This window comes from Zootoca vivipara, chromosome 11 (assembly GCF_963506605.1).
Source record: "Zootoca vivipara chromosome 11, rZooViv1.1, whole genome shotgun sequence".
Lineage (NCBI taxonomy): Eukaryota > Metazoa > Chordata > Lepidosauria > Squamata > Lacertidae > Zootoca > Zootoca vivipara.
Window position 1 is genome coordinate 38,086,529 of NC_083286.1, and position 14,994 is coordinate 38,101,522.

Below are 14,994 nucleotides of genomic sequence, written 5' to 3' on the forward strand. Positions count from 1 at the left end.
GGAGCTCTCCAGGCAGAAGCAGGGGTATATAGGGAGAAGCAGTCAGTCAGAAGAGGAGTTGATGAGTGAGGTGGAGAGGATTTGAGATAGAGAGAGGATTAGAGAAGCTAGTGAGGTGAGCTGTGGTGCTGAATCTGAGAGAGTAATAAGAAGGGAACTTCAGTCAGGGAGGAAATTGGGGGGGGACTAGTACTAAAGGCTAAGTTTAAGCAAAAGTACCTGAGAAACCGTGAAGAATTTATATGCTTGTAAGATCATCACCTGTTTGTTGTTGTTGTTTAGTCGTGTCCGACTCTTCATGACCCCATGGACCATAGCACGCCAGGCACTCCTGTCTTGCACTGCCTCCTGCAGTTTGGTCAAACTCATGTTCGTAGCTTCGAGAAGATCATCACCTAAATAAACTTAATTGTTTGGTTTACCTTTCACCTGACTAGAATCCAATATATGTGTACCAGTATGCACACTTTACTGGTTGGTGGCAGCAAGGAAGAATATAGGCGAGGGAGGTACTGGGTCAATAGACCGTGAAACATCTGGGGGCCTTTACTGGGTAACCTCGCCACACCATCCTTCTCAGATGGTGATATCTTTGGATGGGGAAAAAGTGGTCCAACAAATATATGGGGTACTAATTCATCTCTCCCTTTCTATGCTGTTCCTTGTCTAGTGAGGCATTGCTACCTGTAGAAACAGTTGTATGCTAGCAACACACCGTACATCTTTTTTTGTTGTTCAGTACTAGAGTCTTCTATTTTGGTTCGCCTTCCAGCTTTCTCTCTTCTTGTCTACACCTTAGCCCCTTTTCCTTAAAGGGCCTTAATTTTTTGCTGGTCGTGAGCCAAACTATCTTGTTGCCATTTTATACTTTTTTGCCATTTTATACTTTTTGCCAGAAACACCAGTAGTACCTGAATAAAGTTCTCTTGACCTTATTCTCTCACAGTTCTCTGGAAGTTCAGTGCTTTAGAAAAGGTGTCTGAGGTTTATTGGGGAAAGGAGCACATATATTGATGAAATAAAAGCTCTTGGAGTTGGGGCCCCACTGTAATTCTAATTAAGGGTGAGTTTCAAAACCAATCTGCTCTCTCTCTCTTACACCTCTTTAAATAAATTGCAGACTTCGAGAAAAGTAATAACCCGCCAAAGGAAATATGCTTTCCAAAAGTGTGTCTTGCTAATTACATGAGTTTTATTGCAGGAAGTAAGGAGGAACCATTTAAGAAATTTTAGCCTGAAGTCTTGCAGTTATTCAATTACTGGCAAGGCCATATGCTACAGGCAAATTAACTGAAAAACCAAGGACAAGACTACGGTCTGCTAGGCTCTATCCCAAACAATACAGTAAGTCTTTGTCATCTAATTTGCCTTGCTGTCTGAGAAGTGTTTCTTCTGGCCCACAGGCAACAGCCCCACAAACCATTTATGTTGTCATAAACCAAACAACCTCCCAATAAGATATTCAAACGAGTCTTCTGCCCTTCAAGATCTTCCATAGAGGTGTTCCTCTGTGTCCCACAAACAGATTGCCTTCAGTTGGGCTACACAAAACCTTCTCTCTTGTCAGTTTTGGTTTGTCCCTTTCTCATTTTTCCAATCTGAAATTCAGTTCGCCACATTTTTCCTGTGGATGAAGTCCTCGTCTGACACGCTTAACTGTTTTACCACACTGGGTCTCCAACCAGGGTTATCAGGTTGCAGCTCTGGGCTCCTTTGGCGGAAGGTTTGGAATATAAATTCAGTCACTCAATAAATAACCACAACCTAAATGCTGGCTATGTCATCTGGTCATGCCCACAAGGAATCTGCCAGGTTTTTATGAGTCTCAAAGCTAAAGGAATAATCATTTTAAAACATATTGTTTGGCATTTTGAATATAAGAAAATTATTCTTGAGCATTGTTGAACAATATCAGGCTCCACAGCCACATAAATTTTCCTAGGGAAATGCCAAACAGCCATGTCATTAAAGCAGATGGCCCTTGGCTAAGGCATCTGAACAGGATTTTTGCTTCTTCAAACTTTGCATGATAGCAGGGGAACAGATGCGTAGTGTGTATTTGTACAAGAGACAGAGAGTGATTGCATACAAAAGTGCTGTAATGTTTACTATTTCGAAAATGACAAACAGTGCTAGGGAAAGTTGGAAACTGGGCTGAATACAAGTGGCACAATGTAACCTTCCTCTTCGCAAACACACCATAGAGATCAGAAATAGCTCAGTGCATCTATTCCCGCCCCCCACTCTTTTAAGGATCCTGGACCCAAATATGAGACAGCCACTTGTCTACTCCCTTCTGCATTGTACTGTTTAATTTAATTACTATTTGTTTGTTTGTTTCATTATTTTAAGGGCATCCCCGCTCTCCCTTTAAAAAGGACAACCAACTAGCTTGTTTACCTTGATCTGCTGGGAAGAGAGAAGACCTGATATAGCAAAAGTGTTTTAGAGACTATAGTTCCAAAGACGGCAATGTATTGGTTTGAGGTGTTGGCAGACACTAATTTATATGGGAATAATTAAAAGGGAGCACCTGGCGATATTTGGAGGTGGAGACTAAACCAGTCACCATTCCTGGTCATCCTAGTGTCCGGATTTGGCTCATGTTTCCCATTTCTCAACAATCTTTAAAATTGCAGCCTATTTACTTTTATCCTACAATTGGTGGGTGACAGTGAGAAGCAGGCAGCCCATATCTGCATATACCCTGAATATGCAGATTACTATCCTGGAATACAACTCAATGTTTCTGTAAAGGTGGTTATGGAAAGCAAAGATGCGCTCATATGGTATCTACTGAATGGTTACATATAGATTCATGGGAAGCCCACATCAACTGGCAGTTAAATGGAGGTCACCATAGTAGTGTCTCCTGTTTTTTCCCCTCATGCAGAGAACAATTAGACCACAAAGGCTCTTTTATGCTGTTCCAGTGGGCAGGGAACCTTTCTCTGGTTTTATAAAACTTCTTATTCATTTTCCTTTTAGTTAATTGATTGCATAAGTTCTTGATCAATTTCTTGACCTTCTTTTGGATAGCACCTTGATAAAGGAAGCAACTAGTATTTGCAGACACTGAAACAAGAATATTGATTGCAAGAAACAGTTGGATGACATCTATTCAGCTGACTTTGATATGAGAATATATTATTTGCAAACTTATCAGATTATCTGATAAGAATATCTGATAAGAATCTGAAGGTATCTGAAGAAGTGTGCATGCACACGAAAGCTCATACCAAAATAAAAACTTAGTTGGTCTTTAAGGTGCTACTGAAGGAATTTTTTTATTTTATCAGATTATATTTTTAATTGATGTTGCAAGCACAGCCATATATTTTACCCATTATTATGGGGAGGAAGGGAAGCAAAGACAACAAAGAACTTTACACACTATCAGTAGAAATTGAATCCTATTAATGTTTACTCAGAAACAAGTCCCATTGTGCTAAAAACAAAAAGTAAAAACAAGGGAAGAGCGGCTGGGCAGGGGGAGGAAGAAATTTTACTGAATAATTGTATGGGAGACTTGAAAACTTCCTCGTTACTTTGTAAGTTTTTAGTTTGTCCTAATAAGTGCATAAGCTACCTTTAATTGGCTGTTTTATGAAAATGAACAGAAGAAAATGAAGTTTTGCAGCTTCTCTGTAGACAAGAATGGTAATAGGCTATATACCTAAGCTATGCAGCACTTGATCCTTTTGGAGGCCAACGCAAAAGTGTACAAACCTGCAACTCTTAAGTAATGGATAAGTACTCTTACTCCCAAACAAATGTGATCAGAATTAAAGTCTCGTTGATGCATTGATCATTTAATGCAAGCTACAAATATGCGCTTGTGATCATAGGCTAAGTAATATTGCAGATAACCTGCTGTTTTTTTTGGTTTCACCAGCATTCCAACTGCAGGGTATCCTCAGCAGCCTGCTTGGCTGAAAAAACGAAAAACAAAGCCACAAATATTAGCCTCCCAAATTTTATGTAATATTTGTTCCCTGCTGCCCCACATCTTGAATATTTAAGTGGCAGCACTCTGCTACAACCTCTCTGTTTGGAGAAAGGTCTCCCTCCTCTGGAGGTTTCTTGCCAGCAGATTTAAAGGAGGGAAATTCACCCAAGATGCTCCATATGTTACTTATTCAGAAACTTCTGCATTTTACGGAGGTTTAATTTTGAGAAACGGACCACAACTCAGTCCTTCTTATTACCAGACATCCATCTTTTCACAGAAACAGGGAGCAGTCTTGGCTGAGCTGTGGAGGCTATTTTTTGTCTCTCGGGTCCCCCATCAACTCCCCTGCATGATATAGGAGATCTATAATCAGTATTCCTGTTGCTTCCCCTTCCACCAATTAATAGCCCCACACAGCTACTTGGAAGATCAAAAAAGTGGCAATAGGGAGGAGAGTTAAGCCTTTTACTCAGTTTCCCTGATCTACCTACTCTCACTTTCCCCTAATTTCTAGTGGTGTTGCTGGTAAAACATATGGATACTCCTATTCTTTTAACACAGAGGAAGGCGTATGTATGGGGTAGGGAAGGGATGAATAGAAGAAACATTTACGACTTTCACTTCATTGTTGTTCAATTTGAAAAATCCACACAAAAATATTTATGTTGTATTTATTCAACACCAGTACCTGATTAAAAAAAAATACAACAATGTTGTTTTCATTTTATGACTTCATCACATTCCACATATAATTTACTAATAAAAAAGCAAGAGTTTCAGTAAAGTACATTACAAAAATCAGTGTGGATTTCGAGGCGACAGTGAGAATTATGAACTTTGAAAAGCAGTAATAAAAACATTAGAAAAAACAATTAGATCTTTGCTGATGAGAAACTCTTGTGCTTTCACCTTTCAGGACATGAAACCAACAGGCATTTCAAGACTAATTCCCCCAGGTGACATCTGATTACAAGGAGACCATAGTTTTATTAAGTATATAATCCTTTGCTCAATAAAAAGGCTTTTTGGTTTGGCTTGCGACCTAAAAAGTTTTGGAGCATGTCCATTCCATCTAATGAGCCTCCAGGCTTCAGGATTAGGTTTCGGTACTTCATTCCAGCCTAAAATAAAATAAAATTGGTAGGTTGACATTTCATGTTTATGTGAACTTTCTAAATCTACAATAAATAGAGGCAAAGGAAGCCTGTGCAGAATGGAAGCAGCATGTGGTCTTGGCATGCGGCTGATATGACTTGTTTTTGTTTTATCACAAGCTGACCTGCTCCCTGCCTCTCCAATGTCACTCCTCAGTGTGATTGACATGGACCTCCTGGGGATTCCAAAAGTCATTAGTTATCATACAATCAGAAAACCAGTTTTTTAAAATTTTTGCAGAACTTGAAGTGAGCAAAGAAGTATATCTAGCTCTTTTCCCTCAAGCCACGCCCACTGGCCCATCAGCTGACATCACAGGTCAGATGACAGGGCTGAAACCTGCAATGGCAGTGCACCCCATCCCCAATAGGGAACAATAATTAAAACCAGCTTAAAATAAATTGCAAACACAGGAATAGGGTGGGTCTTGACAATATACATCTCAGGTGGAGCCCAAAGAGGTGCATATTTAGCATATAGCAGAAACTATACAATTAAGGTTCTAGACACACCTCTGTGGGGAGGGAATTCCAGAATGTAGAAGTTGCCACAAAGAATTCCCTGTACCAGGCTGCCCACCTCCCCAATACGTTGCGGGCAGCAGAACTACCACTTGGAGGAAGTCTATGACGGTCACTGCACACAGGTCTAAAACTGTTCTTCCACTCACCACTGATCCTATTATAAGGGTTTGTTAACTCATCCACAAGTGAGGACCCTTGCCAGGTTGTGATTTCTAATGCCTACTTAGATTGGCCCTTTCCAGTGCTGCATATTCATGGAGGCATCTGTTAAAGATATATATATAAGCTTCCATGTTACTAGAAGGACCCACACAGCAAATAGAATGAGACAGTACAGTTGTCTATGAACTAGCAGACCACAGTACTGTAATGTCAGACTGCAGCTATGCAGAAGCAGACTAGATTATTACATTGCCCTTTTTGTTTTTGTTTTTCCTTTTGCTAAAATAACTGGTATCCATTCTTTGCAGCTCTTTGGGCATTGCTTCCTTTTGTAAATATCTTTTTGCCTTCCCATGCACTCGCTTTCCTCCATTAAATTCATTTCAGCATCTTATTTTTGAATGCTTGCTGCTACTGCTTACTGTCGTCTTTCTGTATGCCCCTGAACTCTGAGCTCTTCTGGTGCCCGTCTCCCAGTCAGACCAAAACCTGCACCTGATGCTGCTGTCTGCTTTCTTTGGCAGTGCCTTATCTTTTGGAATTCACTGCCCCCTGATATTAGTAGGATCCAGTCCCTCCTACACTTCCAGAGCTGCCTCAAGGCTTATCTATTTTCTCATGCCTATTCTAATGTATTTTAATTTGCTCTCTGCCCTCCTTTGTTTTTGCTTGCCATTTTTTTTTGTTTCACATTTGTCTGTTCATTTAAGATGCAAGACCTTCAGGACATGCTATGTTGGGTTTTTCCAGTACTCTTTTTAATTCCATGCCTTTATTCCATACAGCAGGTTTTCAAAAAGGGAACCGAAGAAACAACATTTACTCCTATTATTATGTTGGGTTAGAAAAGGGCATCGGATGTCAATTAGCCAAAGACTTGGGAGAAGAGGAACGTTTGTGCCTGGTGCCTAAAGGTGAATAATGAAGGCACCAGCTGAACCACCCTGTGGAGAGCATTCCACAAATGGGGAGCCACTGCAGAAAAGGCCTGTTCTCGTGTTGACACCTTCTGGACCTCTCACGGAGGAGTAGAAAAGCCTGTGAATTCAAAATTCCCAGTTATATCCTTTCTAGTAAACCATATTTTTGGGGCTACAGAAAATCCTTGAACCGATTGAACTTTATAGCAGGCATCATCGAGGAAGTTTCCATACCTTTGGATTCATTATTCCTTCTCTCTTAAAGCAATTGTAAAAAATATCCATTGAGAAAACTTCACTCCATAGGTAGCCATAGTACTGGGCATCGTAGCCACCTGCCAGGTGTCCAAAGGTAGCTGGCATATTTGTACCTTTAAAAGCAGTGTAAGAAAAGAAAACATGGGAGACACTGATAAAACATTCAGGCTTTATACAGAATGTTTCAGAGAATGGCGTCTGAAGGCACCCGATATAGTTACATCTCCAAAGTCAAGCAGATCTGGCCTAGCCAAATCATGTGAGAAGTCCACATACATGAGAACATCTTAGAGGAACAACAGATATAACAAGCAAGTATCATGTACATGAAAGACAGTACAGAACTCTTGACCATGCTGAACCCTTCCCTGGGGAGCCAGCATCTTCTGCCACCTGCCAGTCTTCTGAGTGAAGTAGAGTGGATAAGGTACACCTGACGAGAAAAGTGAGGGTGTGCTTCAAGGGCGCCCTAGAATGCCTGACATAGTGTCAATCTGGGGCACTAAAAGAAATTTAAATGGCAGCTCTCGGACCCAGGTGCTTGGCTGGAGGGCAGCCTGGGGCAGGTATCCATGCTACCATGCCCTACTGGAGCACCCAGAACTGCCCTAGGATACGAGGTGCTGTCTCCAAACTTTGGTGGTGATCCTCAACTCTCAGCACTGTGAACAGGTTACTGTGCAGTGCAAGGTCAGATGGGAGACTGGCTAAGTCCCTTCCTTCTTGCTTGGCTCTGCCAAGAGCAAAGGGAGGCAGAATGCTGGCTGTGGTGGAGAGAAGAGGTATAATACTTTGTTGTCCTTTGAGTTCACTGGCCTGACCTGTTCATGCTAAGGCATTTGATCTGAAGGAGAATTCAACAGAGGGGAGGCTAGTTTTGTCAATTTCTTCCTTCCCACTGTAATTCCCTGTGCCATCTCCCACACTGTTCCAGGCGGACCCCGCCCCCAACCTTTGGAGCACATTTTAGGAGATGTAGGAGGACCCAACATCAAGGAACCTCTCTTCAATAAGCAGAACTCTGCTCACAGAATTCTGGATTCAAGTATCCAGGATTCTGTAATCAGGTTTTCTGTGTTAGGTGAAAGAATAAAAAAATATTTATTTTTATTTATTAGGTTTGTTTACCCTAATGTGGCAAAATAAAAAAATCAAGCAAAACATCCATCTGAGAAGTTTTTCCATCATTCCTAAAAAAGAATGTTGTAACAGTTTGTTGTTTTTAAAGCTGGTGTTCAAAAAAAGCAACATGGAGTGTACAAAGAGTTTATAAAGTAAAATAGAAGCTTCAAGTTTTCATACCTGGGGTTGCAGGTATTCCTAAAATTTCATCGCAGTACTTGGCATATTCCTTAGCGGGATCAGCAGAAGATGTTGTATGGACAGACTGATCAACCTTGCTCAACACAATCTGACGAAGTGTCAGAAGACCTAGATAAAGAAGAGGATCAAAACACAATTTTCAACTAATCAGCAAGAAAAGGACAAGGAGTTGGTTAAGATGCAAATGCTTTAAATTCCAGCCTAGGAAAGGAGCACAGGAAAGAAACAGATTACCAAGTACTTATAGTTGAATAGAATTATACAGAGGAAATGTCATTATCCACTTTAAATTGAAAGAACTGAATAAACAAACAAACAAAAAATGAAATGTGGTAAGTGTACATTTTAATAGGATGCATACTAAATACAGGACAAATTGCTTGTAAGACATGGGTCCTCTTTATCTGATATCCCCTTTCCTAGATTATATCGGGGCGGGCGGGGAGATGAAATAGAGTAGGCTTGATGCTTGTGCAGTTCCCCTTGCCCCCTCCCCCCAATATTTCCAACTATAACTAAACAGGGTCCATAAAACATTTACAAAGTGAAGAATATCAATTAAGGGGGGGGAGGGATGGGGAATACTCGATAGGTTCAACTAACCAAGGATGCATTCATATGTTATGATCTGGAAGAAGCCTGAGCATCCTTGAGTGAAAGAATATCATAAAAAGAAACTGAGAGGGGGAGGGATATGGCAGAAGGAGCTCAGTGCAGTGCAGCTCATCCACACTTCCTTGTCTGTCCTTTCAGTTGTCATTTTACTGTATGACATTCTTTCACTCAGAATATGTCAAGGATGCTTTTTCTCACACACAAAGGAAAACTACAGCGAGAGAGAGAGAGAAAGGGTGGGTAAGAAACACAGAGAGAAGGGAATACCTGTGTTGGCTAGCCTAGAAGCAACCAGTTTTTCAATGAGATCATCTGGGACGTGGCTGCCATCTTTATAGTGCCTTGACATTTCTTGTAGAGGTTCTTTTTCCCAAACCCAGTTCTCAAACATTTGTGAAGGTACCTCTACAAAGTCTGTTTCCACATTAGTTCCACTAAACCGAGCAAAGTCAGTCTATGAAAGATGAGAACAAATATAAACAAATGAGTGTATATACATGTTAAATTACAGTCGATTTTGCAAAAGGTTTTTATATACACACATATAGGTTTATACAAACAGCCAGCCCCAGCACTGTACCCCATTCTTCCAACATTCTGGAATGGTTCAGACAACACACAAGGCTAAACCAGCCCTTACACATAGGGTCAGTGTGTCCAAGTTACAGCCTAATTATTATTAATAGTATACCATCCTCCCTTACTGGGATGTGGGCGGCGCTGTGGGTTAAACCACAGAGCCTAGGGCTTGCCGATCAGAAGGTCGGCGGTTCGAATCCCTGCGACGTGGTGAGCTCCCGTTGCTCGGTCCCAGCTCCTGCTAACCTAGCAGTTCAAAAGCACATCAAAGTGCAAGTAGATAAATAGGTACCGCTACAGCGGGAAGGTAAACGGCATTTCCATGTGCTGCTCTGGTTTGCCAGAAATGGCTTTGTCATTCTGGCCACATGACTTGGAAGCTGTACGCCGGCTCCCTCGGCCAATAACGCGAGATGAGCGCCACAACCCCAGAGTCGGTCACAACTGGACCTAATGGTCAGGGGTCCCTTTACCTTTACCATTTTCCCTTATCATTTTACCCTAAACCCTGTGCAGTGGGTTTAGCTATGAGATAAAGAGTGGCCTAAAGTCGCCCAAGGAGCTTCATGGCTGAGTGGTGATTTGAACTTTGCTTTCCCAGGTCCTAATAAGCCCTATACCACACTATGTGCATAAAATATTACACGCACAGGCCAACAGCCAGAAAATAGGGAATGATTGAGCAATTTTGACCTATGCACATGGGCCACAACTGAGATGTGTGGGGCCAGTGAATTGGAGGTTGTTTGCCAGGTCTATGCATAGAGGCAAATCAGTCTCTTTATCTGAGGTGGCCCACTGTAGCACTCTAGAGCAATAAAGAATCAGAGCCAAAGATGTGGTTCCACAGGTACAAGCAGATTCTATTCCTAATGACTGGAGTCATCAGGGATGGGACGGTAGACTGCCCTTAACATCCATGGGATCAGGGTTTACCAAGGATTGCTTTTAATCTGAAATATACAAAGAAACTTTATGAACGGGAAAAATTTCTAAGTAAATGGAGAGCCCATCCAAATCTACCATTAATTCTGAATTATTTGAAATAAAAGTTGTCTTTTATTTTATTATGGGGGGAAGTTGACATGCAACTCTTTGATCTGTTCTCTTCTTTCAAAATGGAAGCTCATTGTAAGAGAGAGGGCTTGCAGAGAGCAGCCCACTCTGCTTACTTCCATCAGATGGGAGAGCAGCAGCAAGTCTGGGAGTTTAAATCAGGAACAGGAAGGGTTAAGACGGGTCCAGGGCTCTGCAGAGTCCTGGTGGCTCAGCTCCAGGCTGGTAGCAGGGAAGCAGGGGAGGAGCTAGCTTCAGCAGGGGCTGGAAAGGAGGTAGACCGGCACCTCAGGAGCCTGGTTTGGGACCACGGAGGACCCATAGAGCAAGGAGGAGGGGCGTTTGGAGTCTTAAAAGGGGGGTCAGAGCCCACGAGACGCCATTGTGGGCTTCTGCCCCATGCAGAGCAGACATGATTTGAGACACCTCACCACTGTATATAGCATGCACAATAAAACTATGAAAATCCAGAGGATGTGTGGAGTGCTTACTCGGGAGTAGCCAACACCCCATCTGTGACAGCAAGCCCACAATCTTTTGATGGCTACCCCGAGGGAAGAGGGCTGCAAATGTAGCAGCCGGCATGAAGTTGGCAGCATCTAAATCGGAAGAGAGAAATGCCAAGGAAGGATTGGCATGCGTGAGGGGTGTAGCAGAGAGCAAGCTGCAGCCAGCACCCTGCAACTATGGAACGGCTCAAGCACCAGGTAGGCACCCGGGCACAGGGGAAGCCAGGCTTAGTGAACCGAGCAGCTCTGAACACAGCCAAGCCGGAGGAGTGGAGGCTGGACAAGCAGAGAGGACACTCGGGACGGGCCAGCACTTTGTAGGGCGACCCTCAGCACAAGCTGGCTCTAAGGCTGAGAGGCATGGTGGCGTGGAAGTGCAGGAGGCTGAGAGGCGAGTCCGGGCAGAGGGGACAGACGGAGGGGAAAGGCAGCGGCCACAAGTTCCCATACAGTCCCTGGAAGGCAGCTGCAGCCCAGCACAGACCCCTCCAGCCAGATGTGATGCAGAGGGACAAAGCCCGCGCGCGGGTACTTTCAAATGCTGACGCGGGAAAACAGAGGGAAGAGAAAGGCGGGAGATGCCTTTACAATGCACCCAGCCACTGGGTGGAACACTGCCCCCAGAGGAAGGAATGGCGAGAGCAGGCAGGCACAGACACAAGCCTGGATGCCAGATCAGGAGGGGAGGGGCCAGGCAGAGCACCAACAACTGAGCCCTCCTGTAACACCCCACAGCACGACAAAGAGATGGAAGTAAGTCTGCAACTGCCAAGAGGCCAGACCCAGGAGACAGTCGGGCTTCTCTGCAGGGGCAGCAGCAATGATTTCCTATCGGTGGACTTTGCTAGGCAGAATCAGATTCCCCTTTTCCCAAGGAAGCTTCCCATGAGCGTCTCGGCCATAGACGGCAGGGAATTGCAGGAGGGTGAGGTCACGCAACAGACCCCCTCTCGGAAGATGACAGTGAACAAGCACGCAGAAGTGCTAGCTTTGGACTTAATGGACAATGACCCTGTGGGCAGCCAGCGCCGGGGAGATCTCACCTTTGGAGATGCAGACGGCAAGGAGCACTGCAGGAAAGAAGGAGAATCCTCAGGATCGCACCACATCAGCTCCCCAGGCGGATGGAACGACGCAGAGGCGGGGATGCAGGAAGAGAAACTGAGCCAACTCACCAAAGAGGACACTTTTACCCAGAACATACGGAGGGACTTGAAGGAGGGAGAGGGGGCAGGGGAAGGGCTTGCAGAGAAAGAGGGGTTACTCTTTAGCAATGATGCCCGGTATATGCCCCAGGACTCCCTCAGAGGGAAGATTCTCAGGCAATATCATGACAACCCCACGGAGGGGCATGCAGTACATGTCTTCACGAGGCTCACACCCAGTAAGGCCAGTCTTGGGCGAAACCCCAGAGCCTTCCCAGAGCAGGGGGAGGGGGAGATTGGGGGACCACCTATTGAGGCATGGGGTGAGAGGAGGGAGACAGTACACCAACAACTGGATGGAGACGTGGCAAGGGGCAATGAGGCTTACAAGGAGGGGGCAGACCATCACAGGGGACTGGAGAAGGTCTTCCATGGAGGGGACAGGGTCTGGCTGTGGTCAGAAGGCCTTCCCATGGGAGGAAGGGGGAAGAAGCTGGCACCCAGAAGGCTGGGGCCCTTCAAGGTTCTGACACAGATCAACCCTGTCACCTTCAGGGGGGAAGTACCTACAGCGAGAAAGGTCCATCCCGTGGGTCACAGGTCTTTGCTCTCACACTTCAGGGAAAGCCCAAGGTTCAGAGGACGTGACACACATCCAACACAAGACGCTGACAGGAGGGAGGGGGAGGAAATCACACAAAAGACACTAGACAGAAGGGTGGAGGGAGAAGGCAGCCAAGAGGTTCCAGAAAGAAAGGAAGAGGAGGAGGTCTACAGTGCCACAGCGAGCCCGGGCTCCCGGTGGGGGGAGGGGGGGTTAAAATGTCTGATGGCCAGGCAGGGCACTCCTGCTTCCCAAAACGCGGAGGCAACCATGCACACCATGCAAGGGGAGGGCCGCACACTGGAACTGCACGCTCCTTTCTCCCACAGATCCGAACCACCACATGTCAGTAGCACAGGGGACACAGAGGGGGAGGGCAATCCCAGGTGGGGAGCTTGGGAGACGCAGACCCAAGGAGCCCTCCGGGAATCGGAAGCAATTGTCCAGAGGGAGGAGGAGGATGACAACGGAGGGAACTACACGGACCAGCCACCCAGCACCGACTGGGAACAGGATTTTACACACACTACAGCAGAGGAGGAAGACCTGTCAGGCTTCCAGCCCTCTTTACAGACATCAGACCAGGCAACCCAGGCCTCAGAAAGGGGGGGGGAGCCTGGAGGGGGAGTGGATGTAAGAGAGAGGGCTTGCAGAGAGCAGCCCACTCTGCTTACTTCCATCAGATGGGAGAGCAGCAGCAAGTCTGGGAGTTTAAATCAGGAACAGGAAGGGTTAAGACGGGTCCAGGGCTCTGCAGAGTCCTGGTGGCTCAGCTCCAGGCTGGTAGCAGGGAAGCAGGGGAGGAGCTAGCTTCAGCAGGGGCTGGAAAGGAGGTAGACCGGCACCTCAGGAGCCTGGTTTGGGACCACGGAGGACCCATAGAGCAAGGAGGAGGGGCGTTTGGAGTCTTAAAAGGGGGGTCAGAGCCCACGAGACGCCATTGTGGGCTTCTGCCCCATGCAGAGCAGACATGATTTGAGACATCTCACCACTGTATATAGCATGCACAATAAAACTATGAAAATCCAGAGGATGTGTGGAGTGCTTACTCGGGAGTAGCCAACACCCCATCTGTGACACTCATGTTCACAGAACCAGACAAGAAGATTTACTATTTTGTCTGAGGAATAAGGCATACACTAACCTGTGCACATATCTGGTGCATTACATGTCCAAACTCATGGAAGTAGGTTTTCACCTCATCATGTCGCAGCAGTGATGGGCGATCTAGTGTTGGCTTTGTGAAGTTGGTTACCAAGGCTGCTACTGACATCATTCTGCTGCCATTAGAGAGGAGGCAGCCGGGCTGGAGTCCAAAGCATGCTGCATGACCATACTTTCCTTCTCTGAGTAAGAAATAGGCCAAAAGCATGTTTAGCAAACTACCACAATGAAAAAGTGAATCATTTGGCATTGCTTACCAATATTAGAGAACAACATCCTTTTCTTGGAATAGCTAATAACAAGAAAGCATTCACATTTCCAGATACGACTAAACGACTAATCAACAACAACATCCTTAGTCATGGAAAAGGACAGATCTTATTCCCTGAAGCATTAGCCTTTCCTTTTAATGTTTAAAAAGATTTCAGGAATGGAATCTAATTGCGTTATCCTTTGGAACTGTGAAGCAAAGTGCAAAACAATAATGCATGGCACTAAACTTCATAATGTTCCCAAATATCACAGTTGCAAGAAGGTTCCCCTCAACACCTTTTGCAGACCATCAGCTATGTTTTACCACATTATAATTTCTGGAGCCTATTGCCTTTTGACTTCTGCCCTCATATTCCCCCTCCTTTATCCTTTTACTTGGGTGGCAGGCATTTCTAGGAGTTGCAGCATTTGTACGTCATTACAAAAGGGAAGTGGATATAAGAGTGTCTTGGTAAGAAACATTTGGTTCTCAACACACCTTTGGGGTGCAGTTATTATTTCTTGGAATATCTTAGCCCATGGCAGCAGGACCAGAGGAGCAAAGCAGCCACAGTCCTTTATTGAGAACCTGCATGTTTGCTTCTTCAAAATAAGCCATGGTTTGGCTTAGCATTGTGTGTGAACCAGGTGACTGAGCGGAAGCAAAGGTTGCAGACACCACAGAGATGTTCTCTATTACCAAGCCATGATTTGGCATTGTGGCGAAAGTAAGCCACAGCCCTGGTGAGGAAGAAAACTTAAGTGCAGTGATTTCC

General features: G+C 44.9%; 1 protein-coding gene across 2 annotated transcripts in view; it reads right to left on the reverse strand.

Moving 5' to 3' along the window:
- Nucleotides 1-4,615: 4,615 nt before the first annotated feature.
- Nucleotides 4,616-14,994, reverse strand: part of NLN (neurolysin) — a 29,551-nt gene continuing 19,172 nt past the window's right edge. For both annotated transcript variants that reach the window (XM_035100812.2, XM_035100813.2), the window contains exons 9-13: nucleotides 13,947-14,148; nucleotides 9,177-9,363; nucleotides 8,274-8,402; nucleotides 6,948-7,084; nucleotides 4,616-5,073 (exon numbers count right to left, since the gene is read on the reverse strand). In XM_035100812.2, coding sequence (XP_034956703.1) covers nucleotides 4,942-5,073; nucleotides 6,948-7,084; nucleotides 8,274-8,402; nucleotides 9,177-9,363; nucleotides 13,947-14,148 — 787 coding nt within the window. In that variant the 3' untranslated portion in view covers nucleotides 4,616-4,941. The remainder of the gene's footprint in view (nucleotides 5,074-6,947; nucleotides 7,085-8,273; nucleotides 8,403-9,176; nucleotides 9,364-13,946; nucleotides 14,149-14,994) is intronic.